General features: G+C 45.0%; 1 protein-coding gene across 4 annotated transcripts; it reads left to right on the top strand.

Moving 5' to 3' along the window:
• Positions 1-1146: 1146 nt before the first annotated feature.
• glyr1 (glyoxylate reductase 1 homolog (Arabidopsis)) lies at positions 1147-19923 on the top strand. 4 transcript variants are annotated; one of them, XM_085155636.1, is made up of 16 exons: positions 1147-1269; positions 2165-2201; positions 2276-2355; positions 2446-2584; positions 6520-6630; positions 6999-7082; positions 13319-13372; positions 14257-14307; positions 14447-14520; positions 14608-14707; positions 14838-14948; positions 15307-15408; positions 15508-15670; positions 16051-16230; positions 17423-17547; positions 17653-19923. In XM_085155636.1, the coding sequence occupies exons 1-16, from the start codon at positions 1232-1234 to the stop codon at positions 17725-17727; spliced, it is 1524 nt and encodes a 507-aa protein (XP_085011762.1). In that variant the 5' UTR covers positions 1147-1231; the 3' UTR covers positions 17728-19923. The 4 variants fall into 4 exon arrangements, with proteins under 4 accessions (XP_085011762.1, XP_085011764.1, XP_085011765.1 ...); XM_085155638.1 differs by lacking the exon at positions 13319-13372; XM_085155639.1 differs by lacking the exon at positions 6999-7082 and having other exon boundaries at positions 1148-1269.
• Positions 19924-20736: the final 813 nt, after the last annotated feature.

The raw sequence follows: 20736 nt of genomic DNA, 5'->3' as shown, positions 1-20736 counted from the left end.
TGTTGCCAACTTAGCGACTTTGTCGCTATATTTAGCGAGTTTTCAGACCCCCTTAGCGACTTTTTTTTCTAAAAAGCGACTAGCGACAAATCTGGCGACTTTTTCTGGTGTTATTGGAGACTTATTTATGACGTCTTTTTGACGTGAAGCGCGTATCGCTTTTACTCTCAACAAGCAGCGGTGCTGCCGTGGGCACCTCGCCCATGCCAAAGCGCTCACAGGCGGAGGATAGTCCTCCCCCAGCTGCTGTCAGGGCAGGAGATGTTCACACCTGTGGGTCCAAACTGCAAATGAATCGCGCATGAGCGAAGCCGCTGCTCCCGCACTGACTGTAACGCAGTCAGTTCTTCTTTTACTGTTATGCTGTTTTGTGGATCAGGTTTAAAACTACTTATAAACACACACTCTCACACACAAAGTAACTCCACCAGAGCGCCTATTTCGGGTCACTTTTCCAAGCCCGGATAAAGGAGCAGGGTTGGAATTGTGACATTACAAAAAACAATAATTGCTAAAATAAATTTAATTCGTAGTTCTAAATAAACTCTAAATGCATTTAGGACGTTTTTTACTCACTTTATGTCTCTTCCACGATGTTATTTCTCTCTCCAACAACGTAGGTTACAATTACATTAGCATGACCTATTATGCAAATTTGGCGATGACGTCATTTAGCGACTTCTAGCGACTTTTAGGACAACCAATAGCGATTTTCCTTACTGAGGAGTTGGCAACACTGCTCCCATTTACTGTCACAGCACACCTGTGCAGAACTACTTGAACCCCCCTCCAGTGCTCCTGACCTCGCTTCCTTCCCCCCTGCTCTCCCTCCACACACTCACACCCTCCCTCCTTCTTGTTTGTCTTCAGGCAGCAGAGTTGGTCGACCCTATGTGGAAAGCGCATTTTTGTAATAATGGCAGTTTGATTCGGCCAAGGCTTTTTGGCGGATCCCCTTCCCGATGTAACCTTCCCCGTTTCTGCAGGCCTGGGACCAGCGTGTGGCTCCCCGTGGCTGAGTCCTTTCTTACTGTGGGTTTATATCGTTATGTATGAAAGATATGCTGTAGATATTGTGCACGCTGCTGCTGCTGCTGCTTGAAATGTGTAGTAAACAACAGAGCGACGGATGTGACGTACGAGAAAGGGGTGGGGCTGGCCTCACATGTGATTAGTGGGTGTGTGTTGTCTTTTCCTCTCATTCAGTGCGACGTTTTATTAAAGTTGTAAGATGGCGACGGTGCATCTGAGGATCGGGGACCTAGTGTGGTGAGTAACCTTTAGACAAGGTTGAGTGCTCCGCTTCCTGTCTGCGGACCACAGAGCAGCGGAGCATCAGGACGTGTGGCAGTGATGTTTCTCCGTGCCGTAAACCAGGTGTAATCCTTGCAAGTGTTTCCCGTGCTGGGTTAGTGATAGCCGACCCAAACAAATCGCTAACCGAGCTGACTCAGCCGACGCTAGCTGCTGGCTAGCAAACAAGCTACAGTAACGGTTTAAACCCAAACTAGGCAGCTGTTTTTCCCCGTGCAAACTTGTCTTTGAAGATCGTTTTATTCGCCGTCGTGTGTGCGTGCAGACCTACGTTACACGGACTCGGAGCCTCGGCTCGTGGAAATGTTGTGGTCTGCGACGATCTTTGCTAGCAGCGCAGCCTGAGCGGATGTCTGCGCTCGGCTTCCGTGTTACTGCGGGCGGGCACGTTTGCAAGTTTTTCGTAAAGGCTTGATTTCCACACGTTTGCGCGTTTGTTTGTTGAGACCGTTACAAAGGCACCACGGGACGCAGTTAGCAATCTGAGTGAAACCGGGCCGAACGAGTGCTGAGAAGGCGAGGGCAGTGTGCGGAGGCACGGGGACGAACCCCACCGAGCGCCGCTGAGCTCGGGTACTGATCTGCGGATCCTGCTGTTAGCGCTCAGGCTGCTGGCTCAATACTTTAGTACCGAAGCAACACCGCGGGGGTTTGAGGCGGGCAGCTGATGCCACACCGACCTGGGAGTGATCCGCGCTTAGCCCAGTTTTTTTTTATCTGACTTTCACTGATAATGTTGGCTGATGTCTCGCGTTGTCAAAGCCACCAGCTCATGGTGGATCTGAGCAGAGAGAGGACAGTGAACTGTGGAGACCGCGGGCTCGGTGCTAACTCTGTGCTCTTCTTTCAGGGGGAAGCTCGGTCGTTACCCACCATGGCCAGGAAAGGTAAGGAGCCACAGCTTGTGTCTGTTAACTTAAGAAAATGACGGTAACGTTACACCAAAACACTCTGGTTTCAGATAGTGAGCCCCCCCAAGGACCTGAAAAAGCCCCGGGGCAAGAAGTGCCACTTTGTGAAGTTCTTTGGAACAGAGGACCAGTAAGTATGACCATCAGCTTCCTGTTCAGGCCCAGCATGCTGTGCCTTCTCCAGCTGATACGGGAGAGTTGTGTGTCTGTGTGTCTCCAGTGCCTGGATCAAAGTGGAACAGCTGAAGCCGTACCATGCCCACAAAGAAGAGATGATCAAGATAAACAAAGGAAAGCGCTTCCAGCAAGCTGTTGATGCAGTGGAGGACTTCTTAAAGAAAGCAAAGGGGAAAGAACAGGTGAACCACGACACCTAACACGAGAAGATGCAGAGAATCACAGTCTGTTAGCTGTGACCCCGTACGTGATGACTGGACAGCTCCACAGTAATTAATGCTGAGCCTTTTGCTCAGTGTCTTTATTCACATACTGTCCACAAACAGGTGTTTGTTTTATTTCTTTTTCTTAAGCAAGAACATTAAAAGGGACTCGTGTGCTGTTAATGGTCAGAGAAGTGACACAGTCTGTGGCCACGTCCCCACAGGACCCACAGCTGTGGTGCTGCCTGCTTTTTGTAAAACTGAGTTTGTATGTGGAAATCTTCACATGCTGATGATGACGATGGGGCCTAGTAATCACACTACAACAACAGGAGCTGCAGGAGTTCAGTGCAGAGCAGCCTGCTGCCCTGCAGCTTGCTGTTTACAAAGCAGAAACCTGTAGCTACAGGATGCAGAGGTCACACAGGACAGTGAAAGCATCGCTGGTCCCGCCTCCTCCTTACCCAGGTTTATGGAGATGAATCAGTCTGTTAGAAACGATGCTCCTCCGGATATCCAGCGTACCTGCCGTTCTCACCCTCGCGAACCGTGTTGCACATCACGTCGACTGGCTCGAGCAGTTCTTTGGGATTCCTGCTAGCTTTTTCCAAGAGAAGGCTTTACCGGTGATGCAGGAAAGATGCTACAGACATATTTTCTCAACAGCTCTGACTGTTTGCTCGTCGCGGTGCGTAACAGACTTCTTGTTTAAAACTGCTGCCTGCGTGGGCTTAATGTTGAACTTTTCTAATCAGAGTGTGGGAGCATGCAGCCTCTGTGTTGGTCTGTTGATGATGTGGATGCCCAGGTTCTTGGACTTCTCCACCACATCAACATCCCACAGGTGGTGTATCCTTCCTCTTCCTTTTGAAGTCAGTCAGCATCTCTTTTGTCTTATTCACGTCCAGAAGGAGATTCCTCCCGTAGTCCAGCACTAGTTCATCCAACCACTGCAGCTTTGTGTCTGTAGGTGGCGTCACCCAGAGCTGTGCTGAGAATCTGAGGTGTGCACGATGAACAGTAATCCACAGGATGGAGGACTGTAGCTTCTCCGCTGAGAAATCAAAGGTGATCATCACCATGGAGATGGGAGTGCACTCTGTGTTATGTATGATTACATCATTTCCTCTGACATTTGTTTTTGTGTCTTTGTGAACAAAGACGAGTCTACATCACCTTCATCACATGAGATGTGAGGGTAGGTGGATGACGTGGACTGGCGTGGCTTGTAAATGCCCGATGCGCTGTACAGCAGGTCTGCTGCTGAGATGTTGTTGTCAGGTTGCTAATGTTTTATTCGCTGACATGCGATTAATGTTGCTGGTAGTAACAATAAAGCATTAGGCTGCCATGTTAGCAGTGTGTGATGTCACACGCTCCCTCTGCATAGCTGCTGAGTGCAGATGTATCTCATCTGGATGTGTGAATGGAGCAGAGGTTGGTGCCTCGTAGATTCAAATCTAAACAGTGTTTGAAACTCAAAACTGAAGTGCTGCAGAACGTACTGCACACTGTTCTCATCATTTCCTTTTTCAGTGTAACAAACACCAACATGGAGCACGTGTGGAGAAAATGAGCCTCAGTGGTTACAGCACGAGCCACGTGCAGTGAGCTGTGTGTAACTTTTGAGCACACGCTTCAATCCACACAAATATGAAGCAATCTGACCACACGTAGAACTATATGCTGATCATTTCCGCACAGTTTAGGAAGTTCAGCAGTTTGTCTTTCTCTGCATCCAGCTGTCTACTGCGTGCAACGCTCCTCTCCATCACTTACAAACCCTAAAACATGAGCGCACCAGTCGGCTGATCCGCACAGATCACATGCCTGCGTCAGATTCTGAGACCGATTTCATGCTGCCAGCGTCACACAGCTGTGTTCTTGTCCCAGTTCTGGGCTTAAGTTCCTATTTGGATCGATTCACCACAGATCGCCGCGACTCGACTCGGATCGACTGGTTTTCCGTTACAATCTGGTTCTACTAACATGCGTGGTTGTTGTCATAGCAACGTGGCCGAGCGTCCCGTGGTGAAATTGATATGTGACATGGATTCCACAAAAAAGGTGGACGTCGTTGTTGTTGTTGTGCTTGTTACCAGTTACAGACACTATAAAAGATGTTTGATTTGAATCTTACTGTTATCTAATAACAGCAGGCTAACACTAATATTAGCCTAATGACTAACCCTGAACACGTTAGCATGTAGCAGCAGCTTATTTAAACCATAAGCTAACCTTCACAGGGTACTGTGTGGTGTCTGTAGCCATGAATCTGTCCTTTGGTCGTTCTGTTCGTTTAGAAGAAGCCCAGATGTCCCAGTTTTACACTGGGTCTTGAATGCAGCTTACATTTGTGGATGTGTGTGAAGCTGGCAGCATGAAATCTGTCTCCCCACGCTGCCATGTGATCTGTGCATAGCAGGCAGTTGGTGCACATTTGTACGCACAGAGAGAGTTTTGAATGAGGGAACTGTCCGAAGCTGAACTGAAGAAGTGATCAGTGTGTACGCCTTTGTATAGTAATAGTTTTACTGGTAGATACAGTTTGGAGCTGAGCTTCCACACAACACATGGATCCTCGTGGTGTGGTGCAGAGGGGGGTTCATGGTGGATTAGGTTGGGGCTGCAGCTATCGAAGGTTTTAGTAATCGAGTAATCTGTCCTCGGTTCCATCGATAAATCAAGTAGAAGAATCCTTTAATTGTCACCAGGGCTGGGCCATATTATACCGGTACAATGTTAGGCAACGATAAGAAAATGAAATATCGCGATAGAATTTGGGTCAAACGCGCATGCGCAGTGCCTTTGTTTTCATACGCACATGGCCGAAAAAGCATGGCAGATCATTGAGTGAAACGGATGAACCAGAATTAGTTTGTAAAGATGGTGCCACTTCAGTGATGTGGAACTGGTTTAGTGTTTGTCCGTCAGATACACAACAAAGCAGTTTTTTTGTAGAACATGCAAGCGGCCGTTGTTATTGCCGTATTTGTCGCACTAAGGTGCTCGTAAATCTGGGAGTAATCTGGGTCCTAAACTCCGTCCACTTCAGGTCCCAAAGTCAAACAAACATCACTGAGAGTTAAAAACTGGCTAAATTCTTTCATCTGTAATAAAATGATCAGTGTTGCTGCTTTACCAGGTGTAACTATGAAGTTTAACATCCAGGCATCCATGAAAACAGAATTTATTACATTTAACAGAGTTAGAAGTTAGCGGAAGTTAGCTCGCTAGTTTTGCTAGTTAGCTAAACATGATATAGCATGTTCTGACTGAGATTTCTGACAAAATTCAAACGTACAGCTCTGCTGTCACTTCCAACATAAATGAAGACAGAAAACTAAACAGCAGTGACGTTTGTAGGGTTACTGAAGTTGGGCTAGCTGGTATATAATGATGTGCTATGTGACCGCTAGCTACAAAGCTATGTTAGCATAACATAAACAGTGAAGCTGGAGGATGAACGCTAACACTTTTCCACTCGATAAAAGTTAACGTGAAGGTTCCTGATGGTTAGAGACAAATACAGTCGCATGGCAGGATGCTGTAAACGGACCAAACTTCAGTCAGGAGAACAACTGAGATAATCCATCCACAATACGAGGTTAGTCATTAATATACTGCAACAACATGGGCTCGTTGTTGTCAGACTCTGTTGGTTTACTATGTTTCCACTGCACGTCTGTTTGTCGTGGCAAATGTGCACTCACGTTTCCATGGTGACAGTGCTGAGAACCGCGTGTTAAACGAAGCATCGAGTCGAATTTCTCATTTACAGGATTACTGGATGAACGGTTGCAACTATTTTGAGGCAGATTTCTCTCCATAAACGTAAACACGTCTCATCACATCACATGTGAATAATCACGTCCAGTTTGGCAGCTCGGTGACACTGTGTGTGTTTCTGAAAGAACTCAGATGGCAAAGGAGACGCAAAAGGAAAGAAGACGCCCAACAAGCCACTCAAAATTCTGGATGAGGATGACGAGGACCTCAGTGCCCTAAAGGACCCCTCTGAGAAGGTCAGTTCAGACGCCACTGAAGATAACTGTGTTTTATTGTAAACGTTAAAAACGTTCCCTTCCTGTCTGCTTGTCTAAAATATCAGAATCAAACCTGCTTGGACTGTTTGAACATTATTATAAAAAACACCTGAGTTACATTTTACAGAGTGTGGAGGACTAGTGAGTCAAAGTGAACCACATCCAGCTTCATTGCTGTTCACAAGTCATCTGTTTCCTGTTAACAATGTGTGATGGTTTAAACCAAGTAAAACTAATCCAGTCGAGTCTCCTGCACGTGGTAGAGACAGCGCCCCCTGCAGCAGACACTGACCTCTGCAGATTTCTCACTGATTTAAGGTGAATATGTGTCTTTTTTCCTCCTTAAGGACTTAGCTGACTCTGACCCCGAGCCATCCACTATTGAGAGGCTGGGGGCTGGACCGGGCTCAGGATTCAAATGGGAAAGCAGCGTAGGTGAACGCCCCCTCCCACCAAGCCTTGTCTTGACTTCTACCTGACCTTAATCTTTGGCTTTAATTCACCAGCAACTGCAGACTTTCCCTTCTGACTTGTTTGGTGCTCTGTGACTGCTCAGATTGTTTGCTGTGATCTTGAAATGCTCAGCAACCCTGCGTGCAGGGCTCAGTGCCACGTGGAGGTTTGATCAGGGCTGGGATTGTAACTGAGAAATATTATAATTCAGATCATTTATCAGCACTGACACCACAGCAGAGGCCTTTGTGTCAAAGTAAGTGAGCATAAAACAGAAACATGAAGCAGGTTTTCCTGGCCTGACTTTTTCCAGCAGACAGCCTTAAAAATCTTCTGCAGTAGAACAAAAACTGAAGAAAACCCTGAATCAGCATCTGAACACGACCTGATGCTGCTGACGTTACAGAGGTTTGATTACAGACACAGCTGAGAGTTTTGCAACTCGGCATCATTTGTAAAAGTTGACATTTCTTCAGTGTTGAACAGCAGAAACGAGGCTTTCTTGTCCAAAGTGGTTTTTGAAGTTGCTGCTGTACAAATAAAAACAGATTTGAGACGGGAAACTGTTCTTGAAGGACACAGAGAGACAGAGCTGTGCAGGAAGTCAGAGCTTATTGTGCTGGAAGCTAAACAGTCAGAGTGAATTCATGACGACGTTGATCAAACATGTGGTTGGATTAGAGCTGGGTGATAGAACGATAACCATATGTGTTGCGAAATAACTTATTCTCGATAGAAAAATTTAACTATTGCGATAGACCTCACCGCTCGTCCTCTTAAAAAAGAAGAAGAAGAAGAACAGCCAATCCAAATTAAGTAGCGCAGAGCCGAACCAATCACAGCCGCAGCGTCACGTCACGTGACTTGTTACGTACAGCACAAGTGCCAAGCCGCACATGTGTATTTGTTTGGGAAGCAGCCAGCCGCCGAGCCGCCCGGGTAATGGAGGAAATGAGTGCCGACTAGAGAAAGATCAACCGAGAGCGTGAGCGAAGGTTACCGAAGAGAAAACAGATGATGGTCCAACGCCGGAGAGATTGTTGAACGGAAGAGCCACAGAAGTTCTGTAGTGTGAAGGTATTTCTGCTGTTTCAAGTCTGACAGAAACAGAGTAGCCACTGTAAATGTGCCGAAAGCAAGTCTGGAAATACAATAAAGCGGTGCATGCTCAGTCTCTGACTGGAAGCGCTAATTCGTCATTCGGCTTTTGTCGACTAAAGTAACTGTTAAACTGTTTGAAAAGCTCAGCTATACAACAAGGAGAGATCGAGAATTTCCTTTTAGTTCTCAGTTTATTTGATATTGACAAAAGTTAGTCAGTTTTGTTCTTCTGTAAAACAAACTAAGATTTATTTTTAGAATTAATATTTTGTTTCTAAGTTTCTAAATTGACAATTTAGTCTGTTTTGTTTGTTCTGTTTTGAAACTTAAACACTTTAGCGGCTGCCTTTTGTGTAGTTTGCAATATTTGCCTTTATTTATCTGAAAAAGTCTCATGTTCCTTAAGTACATCTACTCTGTTATTATGGGAAATAAATATTTAAATCAAAACAAGCTGCTGATTATTTCACATTTTACTTGTGAGCAACGGCACATTTAAATCTTACAAATATAGTTATTTGGCTGATATCGTGATATATATCGTTATCGCCTGAAATGAAGAAAACATATCGTGATATGAAAAAATCTCATATCGCCCAGCTCTACGTTTGATCTTCTTTTGCTGCTGCTTCAGTGAGTTTCGGTCAGAGTGATGAAACCTGCAGCATCTGTGTCGGCGTTCAGCAGCGACGTGTCTGCACACGTGCTGTCGATCCACGCTCTGTGTTCACGTCTTTGTGCAGAATCCGTCTTCCTGCTCTCGTTTACTGCTTTAGCTGTTTGGTGGTGGTGAAACCGTTTCGTGAGCTTTAACCCGAGTTTCTGGCAAAATACATTTATATTTAAAAATGAATCGATGTCGCTTTAGTCAAGCTAAACTCGATTTGAAACGGAACATCGATGTTTTGTTTTTAAACCCTCCGTAGTTTTAGTTTAGTTGGCTGCTCCCTGACCCTCGCTGACAGGTTAGCAGGCAGCCTCGGAGGTGTAACGAGGGCCGAGCTGGTCCTTGGTTACGGGGATGTGACCGCGCTGGATGAAATGGCCTTTGACAGGTTTGTATGTGTACGTATGGAAACGGCTCACCCACCACAACAATGCAGACAGTAACAGTTTTTATTTGGGTGGGTGAAGGTGTCCACACGTTAGCCTGCTGCTGCACGTTATAGCTAATTATTGTCCCAGGAAGCAGTTCAAGCCCTCATGTTAGTGCAGCGAGAGCTCCGGCTCCTCAGGCTGGTTCATCACGTTTCCTTGTTTTAGTTTCCGGTCTATGCAAAACATCCATTTCCTGTTTCGTCTTTGTCGTGTTGGGCAGAAATAGCTGCACGTTCCTGTAGTCATGTGAAGCTAGTTCAATCAGTTTTGGGCTAAAATGGAACCAGTCTGTAACTGGGCCTTGTCACTGGTTTCTACTTGCATAGAGGGGACAGTGAACTTGTGGGGTCACCTCATTTTAATAGAAGTATCAGAGTTCAATCTGCACTTTGTGGTACAAACTAACATGTTAGCGTTGTGTCCTGCTTTGTAACTCCAGCATGCTAACGTTCACAGGCAGAAGAGTTGCATCGTCCTCTTGTAATTAAAGTTATGAGTGGCAGCTGGCTTTATGCAGCATGCAGCACGTTACAGATCTGAATCTTATATTTCTGTTCTTTTCAGATCGTGTTTTCTTTTTACCCTTTAACAATAAAAGCCGCCTTAAAAACAGGGCCACCTTAAAAACCAGGGCCACGTGTATGTTTGCATCACAGATCCTCTATAATAACAATGACAGCACTGTGCAAAAGTCTGGAGCCACCCTTTATTTCTTTAGATTTTACCTCTGAGGAGCCTTTTTCAGAGCCATTCCTCGGCTGGCTGATCAGGTTTTGTCGTCACCCTGTCGGTTGTGCGATGGCGACTCCCAGGTTTGTGAGTGTGATAACATGGAAATGAAGCAACGTAGGATTTTCATAAAACAGTTACATCTACTGAGATGCTGAGGGCTACCATCGGCTGCTGCCAGCATTTTCATTTTCTTTCTTTTTCTTTTTGGAAGCAGTCCACAGTAATAGTTTTCCAGCTTTCTGGAATTCTTTCCAGCTTGTTCTTGGGACATTGGCTGCTTCTTGACTCAGCAGGCCACTTAGCATAAGTATAAATAATGAATTTGTATCTTCTGAAACTTTGTGACAGGTTGTTGGTAACAAAGACTCAGCATTTGTTCTTTATTCAATTTAATCGAATCTGTGAAAAAAGTAGAATTTGTGCTCCAACTAAATAATGTTGGAGCTGTTGACGGAAAACTTGGTGTGTTTAGTCTTTAGCATCTTACTATTCATCACTGATTGAAGAAAATAAGAACAACCCCAGGTTTCTCTTCAGCACTGTAGCCAGGCTGACAAACAGTCAGAGCTCTATTGAGCCAACCATCCCTTTAACGTTAACTAGTGATGACTTCATGAACTTCTTCACTAATACAATTTTAATCATTAGAGAAAAAATTACCAATAATCATCTGACTGCAGGTTTCCCCAAATGTTATAAAGCTGAGACTGAAGAAGTCACTTGAATGAGTGACGAAACGTTTCTCCCACAAAACGCTACGTCCACATGAACAGAATCAACTTCTGGAGACATCTGAATATGGCTTACTCTGGATGGCATTACCTTGGCCTCCAGTAACACTGTGAGGAACCTTGGAGTCATTTTTGACCAGGATATGTCCTTCAACGCACATATTAAACAAATATGTAAGACTGCTTTCTTCCATTTGTGCAACATCTCTAAAATTAGAAATATCCTGTCTCAGAGTGACGCTGAAAAACTAGTTCATGCATTTATTACCTCCAGGCTGGACTACTGCAATTCATTATTATCAGGATGTCTATTTGACTATTTATTGTATATAGATTCCCTGGACCCATTCTTGTTTCCCTCCCATGGATTTCAGAGCATGAGTGTTTGGCAGAGTCACGTGGCGTATCTCAAGAGGAGCGTGGTGTGTGGATCAACAGTTAAGTGTGGTGTCCCTCTCCCTCCTTCCCGTGGATCCTTGGAACCCCGGACTTCTCCATATTTGTATATAGCTCACTTGGTGTTTGCCAGTAAATCTTCATAGCACTTTCTCCCTGAGTCTGCATCTGAGTCCGTTCAGTGACAGAATGTTCTAGCCATTATGGACTCAGATTCAGATCCAACTTGCCGAGCTCTCGCAGCCCAGGAGGTGCTGCTGGCTCATCACGAGCGAATGTTTGTGCACCTGCAAGGGGAAATCGCTAATCTAAGTCAGGTGGTGGCACAGCAAACCCCACTGGCAAGCTCTCCACCTTCTCCTAACTTGTGTACAAATTTAACAAACAATTAAGTTATATACAGCTGTTTAGATTAACATGCAAGCAATACTTTTTCACTGCTATGCAGATGACACCCAGCTCTATCTGTCCATGAAGCCAGATAACACACACCAATTAGTTAAACTGCAGGAATGTCTTAAAGACATAAAGACTTGGATGGCCGCTAACTTTCTGCTTCTTAACTCAGATAAAACTGAGGTCATTGTACTCGGCGCTGAAAAGCTTAGAAATATGGTATCTAACCAGATTCTTACTCTGGATGGCATTACCTTGGCCTCCAGTAACACTGTGAGGAACCTTGGAGTCATTTTTGACCAGGATATGTCCTTCAACGCACATATTAAACAAATATGTAAGACTGCGTTCTTCCATTTGCGCAACATCTCTAAAATTAGAAATATCCTGTCTCAGAGTGACGCTGAAAAACTAGTTCATGCATTTATTACTTCCAGGCTAGACTACTGCAATTCATTATTATCAGGATGTCCAAAAAACTCACTGAAAAGCCTTCAGTTAATCCAAAATGCTGCAGCAAGAGTCCTGACAGGGACTAGAAAGAGAGAGCAGATTTCTCCTGTTTTGGCTTCCTGTTAAATCCAGAATTCAAAATCCTGCTCCTCACATACAAGGTCTTAAATAATCAGGCCCCATCTTATCTTAATGACCTTGTAGTACCATATCACCCTATTAGAGCACTTCGCTCTCGCTCTGCAGGCCTACTTGTTGTTCCTAGAGTATTTAAAAGTAGAATGGGAGGGAGAGCCTTCAGTTTTCAGGCCCCTCTTCTGTGGAACCAGCTTCCAGTTTGGATTCAGGAGACAGACACTATCTCTACTTTCAAGATTAGGCTTCAAACTTTCCTTTTTGCTAAAGCATATAGTTAGGGCTGGACCAGGTGACCCTGAATCCTCCCTTAGTTATGCTGCAATAGATGTAGGCTGCCGGGGGATTCCCATGATGCATTGAGTTTTTCCTTTCCAGTCACCTTTCTCACTCACTATGTATTAACAGACCTCTCTGTATTGAATCATATCTGTTATTAATCTCTGTCTCTCTTCCACAGCATGTCTTTATCCTGTCTTCCTTCTCTCACCCCAACCAATCACAGCAGATGGCCCCGCCCCTCCCTGAGCCTGGTTCTGTTGGAGGTTTCTTCCTGTTAAAAGGGAGTTTTTCCTTCCCACTGTCACCACAGTGCTGCTCATAGGGGGTCATCATCGTTGGCGTTCTGCGTTATCGTAGGGTCACCCTTACAGGATAACGCACCATGAGCCGATTGTTGTTGTCATTTAATGCTGTATAAATAAAATTGAATGAACCAAATCTTCTCTTTCAGGCTCTTTAGAGAACAAACTTACAAACTGCACTTCATGTCTGTTTACAGCTGTTACACCTACTTCTCATTTTCCTCAGATAAAATGAAGGAAATAAGGCGTGGCTTAAGACTCGTTGCTGCTTCCCCAATTTAGCCCGAAATTCATAAAATCATAAAACTGGTGCTCTGCAAGAGTGTATCTCTAAAATGTCTGTGAGAGGCTGCAGGTGAGATCGTTACAGGCGTGGCTGTGGGAAGATGATGCAAACACCACCGTGCCTTAATGTGCTGTGTGTTGACCTGAAATGTTTTCTTTAAAACACTGTGGGGTGCAGACAGGCTGCCAGCAGAGCTTTTAATGAGCTGCAGTTTAGATCATGATTGAGTGGCTCTAACACTGTAACCTGTCAGATCCCTGCACGTCTGTATGAACACTCATCCACTGCACTCTGTGTTGTAGCCTGTGAAGGATGATCCACATTTTCACCACTTTCTGCTCAGCCAGTCTGAAAAGGTAAGCAGGAACATGTGGTCAGAGGTTTCATCTACTCCGCATAGGCATGAATGACAAACAAGAGATTGGTTTCCATTGATCTAGACTGTTCTCTGCACACACATACCTGCACCAACACGTGGTTACGTGCTCTGGGAGCCAGCAGCACTCAGGATTCGGTTAAATTGGTTGGTTTGGTTTCTTGGCATGGACCAGTGTTTAAACGTCTGAGGTCGGGCCTTTGGGAAGGACTTTAGGCTGCTTTTCCAAACCAGTTTGGTGTGTTTGGGATCATGGTCCTGTTGGAAAACCCGATCGTGTCGGAGAATTCGTTCTGTGCAGCGTGCCAGCATCGATGCTGCCTCCACCGTGTTTGAAGGCCTCAGATCTTTGTCTCATCTGGACATTAAAGTTTGCAGCAAACATGAGTTTAGCTTGAAGGTCAGTTTTGGATCAGGTGTCCATGGTGACACCACAGCTGTAGGCATTAAGATGTTGGTAGGACATAATCTCCACTGGAGAAGAGTCGTTAACATCTCCAACACTTCAAATCTGATGAAATTCAATATTTGGTGTAAGATTTGTTTCACTGACACAACATCGTTTCCACCAGTTAGTCTGCAACACAAACGTCACTTCTACACTCACGTTTTCATGTGTTGGTCCTCTAATAATTCAGTTAATTAGATGAATTAAAAATGATGACGTGTGTTTATACAGCATGCTGTAGTAGCAGAGTTATGATGATTCCCAGTCCTGTAAGTGTGATGCAGATTATCTCCTCAGTCTGTCCACTTTGCTGCTTTGTCACTGACTGATTATCGACTGGTTTGAAATGAAAACCTGTTGTATGAATTACAGCTCGTTAAAAACTCGTTTTCACTTTGTCACCTCTGCGCCCACAGCCAGCTTCGTCAATGGAGCCCATCAGCAAACGCCTGAAGATCATTGAAGAGGTAAACGCAATGATGTAGGCTGCTTTGATTGGCAGGCACAGACTTGTATGTGTGCACGGTGCACACCAGGCAAAGCAGATGTGATTTATTTTCATTTAGTTCCTGTGAGTGATTTCTGTGATGTGCTCTGATTGTGCAGGTCACAGGGTCGACATCTATCCAAGCAGCAGACAGCACAGCGATCAACGGCAGCATCACGCCCACAGATAAGCGGTACGGCACATCCTCACCACAGGCTGACACAACACTGTGACTCGTTCTCATGCTTTGGTCTGCATGTTCTCGGCTTCTGCTCTCCAGAATAGGCTTCCTGGGTCTGGGGCTGATGGGCAGCGGCATCGTTTCCAACCTGTTGAAAATGGGTCATATCGTGACCGTGTGGAACCGCACTGCAGAGAAGGTAAACGCACTCCAGCCCGTGGCTGCTGTCTCTAACACGACCACATTCAGCAGCGTTAAAGCGCCCAACGTGGATATGGTTGGTTGAAAGGGGTGTGGCTTGCTGCTGACTCCTCCCTGCTGTGTTTCAGTGTGACCTGTTCATCCAGGAGGGGGCGCGGTTAGGCCGCACTCCTGCAGAAGTGGCGTCCATGTGTGACATCACCTTCTCCTGCGTGTCTGACCCTAAGGCTGCCAGAGACGTGAGTACGCTGCACTGCAGGGCGTGGCATGTTCAACGCCAGTCTGCAAATAACAAGCTAACAGATCAAATGGATCCATGAGTTCATGCATTAATCAAGTGCACAGATTTCCAGTCAGAGAGTGAGTGGGCGGGGCTATAAATGAGCAGAAAGGTGCTCTGACCGTTGCAAGTTGAGTCACTGGTGACGAGCTGGTGTTTCACTGTGAGGATGGGTGTGAACATGGCTCTTTGATGGATGTGACAAAGTTGTTCATTTAACAGCTCGTTGATATTTAACTCAGAGCAGCAGTGATCTAATGAAGTAACGACGCTAATCAATCACATAGTTCTATATTCACATTTCTGTCTTTATGAAGTTGGTGTTGGGACCCAGTGGCGTGCTACAAGGAATCAGACCGGGCAAGTGCTACGTAGAGATGTCCACAGTGGATCCAGAGACCATCACAGAGCTCTCACAGGTAAACACAGCATCAAACTCTCTCATGCTGCCTCTTGGTTAGAAATACCTACAGTAGGAGCAGCTGAGTGTATCAATAAATTCTTATTTTGAATGTCAGGTGATCACGTCACGGGGCGGCCGCTTCCTGGAAGCTCCGGTGGCAGGAAGCCAGCAGCTGTCCAACGACGGGATGCTGGTCATCCTGGCAGCGGGCGACAGGACGGTTTATGAGGACTGCAGCAGCTGCTTCCAGGCCATGGGCAAGACCTCGTTTTTTCTGGGTACAGTACACTCAGCAAGGCCCATTCAGCAGAGTGTTGGGCTTTAGCCATCCGAGGGGACACACATGCAGCAAAAGGAACTTGAGTTATTTGTGTCTTTGTCTGTCAGTCTGCACCAGCCCATATCGACAACATGAAAACATGAAAACTGCTCCTTTGTTATTAATCTGTGGCTGTCTTCCACAGTGTCTCTCTCCCCTCACCAAAGCCCATCGCCCCTCCCTCAGCCTGCTTCTGTGGGAGGTTTCTTCCTGACTTTAGCACCTTGTTGTGATTTGGTGCTATGTACATAAAAATTGTAGTGAATCATTGTAGCCAGACTGATGGATCAGAGGATTTGGGCCAGATTACAACTGTGTGTGTGTGTGTGTGTTTTTAAGGTGAGGCAGGGAATGCTGCAAGGATGATGCTAATCCTCAACATGGTTCAAGGCAGCTTCATGGCCACTATTGCAGAGGGGCTAACATTGGCACAGGCCACGGGCCAATCACAGCAGACCTTCCTGGACATCCTGTGCCAGGGTCAGATGGCTAGCACCTTTGTGGACCAGAAATGCCAGAGTAAGTCAACACAGTGTGACGTCACTGCTCACTTTGATTTGTTGTCCTTAGGGCTGCCACGATTACGTCGACTATCAAAATCGTCGACGACTGATTTAATAGTCGACGCGTCGTTTGAAGCTTTGTAAGATCCCAAAAGACGCAGGAATAAGTAGTAGGATTTAAGAGTGTAATAACGGACTGAAACAGAAGATGGCAGCACTGCATGTACAAGGATGCCAGCTGCCGTTAAACCCCGAAGAAGAAGAAGCTGTGTCCCAGAATTCATAGCGCAGCCCAGCTCAGTTTCCAACAATGGCGGCAGCTAGTTAGTTTTAATATTACTCTTATTATTCTTTCTGGGTCACAAAATAAACGTTTAACATATTTTCAGGCGAGAATGTAGCTGTGTAAACCTCAAATATCTGCTCAGTTTATCAAGACACCACATATTTTCAAAAGCGCGCCGACGTTTTCGGAGACGTCTGTTACCCACTAGCTCGATAGCTAGCCGGGGGCTAGGCTAACTAGAGCCGTGAGAACACCGGACTCCCGGCTTCAAACCCACCGCCGTCTTTCACTACTCAGGTTAAACATGATATATAAGTCACTTAGATAACTTAAAAATGTTATTGTTTGTCTTTTTTCAGTATTTTATTTGTTCCTGAGTAAATCGGTTTGGCTGAGATTAAAGTTATAGTTTTTACACAGCTGAATAAACGTCAAGCAGACAGCTGATTATCAGAAGTGTGAGATGCTGGAGAATTTACTCCGGTGTCCTGTTATATTTTAGATAGCAAGGAGTTTATTAAACTTCACCGAAACAATCTGCAAATTTCATTAAAATTTAATAAACTATCATCTTGTCTTTATTTTTAGTTAGCACAGACCTTAAACACTTAAAGCTGTAAGCTACTGATAGTTGTATAAGAGCAGATGCTGCTGGTGCAATAAGCTGTACGTTTTACGTCCAATGGATGATGATCTGACTAGTCGACTATCACAATAATCGTTTGTGGCCCTCGTTGTCACAGTGTAGTGGCTTCGCCTAACAGTCAAAGATCCATGGTTGAACTGGGGAACATGCCAAATTGAGCCTGCAGCTTATTTTTTCTTCTTCTTTTAGTCTTCACTGGGACAAAACCAGTTCCATGAAGATCATGAGGTCCTACTGTGACCAAGCCTGTAATGACTGTCTTCCTGCCCCTTCCAGATATTTTACAGGGCAACTTTAAACCAGACTACTATTTGAAACACATTCAGAAGGACCTAAGGCTAGCCATCTCCATGGGCGACATGGCCAACCATCCAACCCCGATGGCTGCAGCTGCCAACGAGGTACAGCTCTGTTTCTCTGTTTCCTGCTCATGTTGTTTGTCCTCTAACATGTGAACCTCAGGGCAGCAGAAACGTTTTGTCCAGCCGTTGTTTTCTGTTTTGCAGGTTTATAAGCGGGCCAAGGCACTGGACCAGTCGGACAATGACATTTCAGCAGTTTACAGAGCCTACATTCACTAGAGCGAGGCGTGGCCCGGCCTGTGGACCGCACAGTCTTCGATCCCTCCTTTTCTCCCTTTGTCATTAAAGGTTTTTTGTTTTTAATTTGAAACCTTTATTTTATTTTTCACCCCAGTGCCAGCCGCGTTACCTGCCCGCAATTCCGGGACTGTAATTCCGTGTTTTAGAGGCAACATTAAGCATTGCACTGACTGTACTGTGGGAATTTTATGCTGTAAGAGTGCCAGGAACGAGGCTGAGCTGCTGCAGTTTGCCTCGTTCCTGACATCGTTGTTATAAAGCAGTATGAGTAATGCTGGGCGCTACTGTGAAGCTAAACAAATTGCCATGTGGCATCAGAACCGTAACATATTTGAGTTTTTCCCCTTTTGTTTAATTATCTGCTCCAGAAACCCATGAGAGTAAGCAACAGAACATGCCACTGCATTGCCTTAATATTGTAACCCCTCGGGTCCTTCGATAATACACGTATTTATTTATGCCTCTTTTAAGGTCTTCTTTGTGCAGTCGGCTTCTTCCCGTGTGTAACCACAGACTTTAGGCTTTTCCATTAGTGTGATTTTGTTTGAAACAAGTGGAGGACAAAGCTGCAGATGTGCTGAGGCCTTAAAATGCAGATGTTTGTCCTCATGGTTTGAGATTTCCACTTTTGAAACGCTTCAACCTTTCTCTTGGAAGACTTTGTGCTTTTCCTCTTTAACTATATGAACCTAGATCAATCCCGTTTGAGCTGACAGCTCAGTGTTGAATCATTATTAGGCGCTAGCGTTAGAGCCGAGCTAAGGCCAGAGTGACACTGTAGGCCCTGGTTGTAAACGCGGGCTGACTTTAGTCAAAGCAGACCAACACACTGGTCGTTTTAGACACTATTTGTTACATGACTGTGTTCACTCAGTCTGAGGCTCAATGTTTGATATTGATTTGGTCGGCTGGCCTCGATAAAATTACGAGCAAACAAAGTGGGCGGAGCTTTGGCTGTAAAGGTCATCGCAGGCTAACACAACACTGATCAGTGAGGTCTGTGGCCCAGCTGGTGACACATGATCATTAAAATGAAATCCCAAAGAGATGTTGGTCTCAGTTATAGTAGTTTATCTACATTATGTTACTGGGTGTTTCATTATTTCATGTTTGGACTCAGATCTTTGTGATTGCAGCGTTGGCTGTGTGTGTTGGCCCTGACAGGCTCCAGCCACCCAGATAAAGACGATTAGTGAGGTGAGGGAACAACACGGCCCAACACTATGAATCCAGTCACAGGCCCCGTGGGCCAAGCTTTGACTTCCCAACATGATATGAAGCCAACTCACTGGTGTCCTCACAGGGCTTAGTGATTTTAGTCTTATTGGTACCCATGAAGACCTCTGCTATGTAGCATCAAACGTACCTGCTATCAGTAGATAGCGTACAAATGTGGCACAGTAGTGAGGTTTTCTTCTCTGCTTCAACTCAAAGATGCGACATCTTCTCAGACTGACAGGGCACCGGTCGACCAAGGGGCTTATTCTGATACTTTAGGGTGTTGGTGTCGTGTTTGAAGTCGTTAGTCCAAGTTTATTCTGTCCCATATGGTCAGGAAGTGCTGCGGCGGGCCTACAAACATGTGAGGGTCATTTTTATTTTCAGATTGAACATTGAAACCAAATGGCTTTTGAAAACGTGCGTCTGCACCACCAGGTTGGTCGACTGTATCTTATCCAGTATGACATGAAGAAACCAAAACGGGCCGATCACCCACCAGTTCATGGTTTTATCATCGGAGGCTACACGTTGGTCGAAACGTAGTTACCAAGCGATCTGTGAGAAGCATTTTGTTAGCCAAGGTTGAGTTTTTAATTTTGGTTTGTCAGACACGCTCTAGACTTCAAAGAGCTGTTTTTAGAAGATGTAAATAGCACATTAGGATAAGTAGGGTTCCTTTTCTATCTGCGGTAATCAGGATTAATGAAGAAGCTACTTTTGGTTTTGACTCTACAGAGCGAATGTCTAACATCTGTGTCTTAATACTGTAGATTGCTCAGTTCAAATGTAAATGGTTTATAAATATATGGCTTATATAATCTGGCTTATTGTGATGGAATAATGACTGGGATCCCATTGATGCAAGGTGGGAGGAACTTTGGGGCTATTTATGATTTTGTGTACATGTGAAAATATCAAGACTTTTGTGCTGTTTAATAAATCCTAAACTCCTAATTGCTGATGTGTACTTGTGCACTGTTTATCTCTTGCTAGTAATATCACACTGTTCATTTGAATATGCTTTGAGCAGTCTGTGAGGCCAGAAAGCACAGCTAATGTTTCTGACCGCAGTGTGACATCGCTGGATGGTAGGGTAACACACCGTGTCACTAGTGATGTTCAATACTCGAGAATCACTTTACTGACTCGTGAATCATGATTCACAAGCCCAACTGACTCATCCCTGTTTCTGTTAGCAAACTAATTCCCTTAGTAGAAATATATCTAGCTTATAATTAAAATTGTGGGGGGGGGGGGGGGGATAACAGCCAGTTTCTTAACAAAAGCATTTCTGCTCTGAACTAGAAGAAAAAACCCTGAGTAGAAGCTCACATCAAGAAAATAGCTCCTCGGTTCACAGTAGCATCGCTCTGCTAACATGCTAACAGCACATTTGAGCTACTCACCCCCTCCCTCCTGTGCTGAATCGTAAGCATAAGCGAATCACTCACTCGCTCACCCCCTCCCTCCTGGCTCACAGCTTCTTCTTCTTCTTGGTTGGCAACCAATGTTAAGGCGCATTACCGCCCCCTGGCTCACAGCTCAGTGGACATTTAGATGAGAAAATATATATTTGACACATTTAAGGAAAATACTAATAAAATACAAATAAACAAAATAAATGTTTATTAAGCAATTTTGATAGGAAATTGCTTAATTTTAGAAATGTTTTTGCTCTATAAAATAGTTGTTTTCTTTTAGAATCATTCATCTTAGCAGTGGGATTTACATGAAAAGAGAAACAAATTAAGTTTGAGTGAAAATGTA

Source organism: Neolamprologus multifasciatus, chromosome 4 (assembly GCF_963576455.1).
Source record: "Neolamprologus multifasciatus chromosome 4, fNeoMul1.2, whole genome shotgun sequence".
NCBI classification, from domain to species: Eukaryota; Metazoa; Chordata; class Actinopteri; order Cichliformes; family Cichlidae; genus Neolamprologus; species Neolamprologus multifasciatus.
This window is presented reverse-complemented; position numbering and strand designations above follow the sequence as displayed.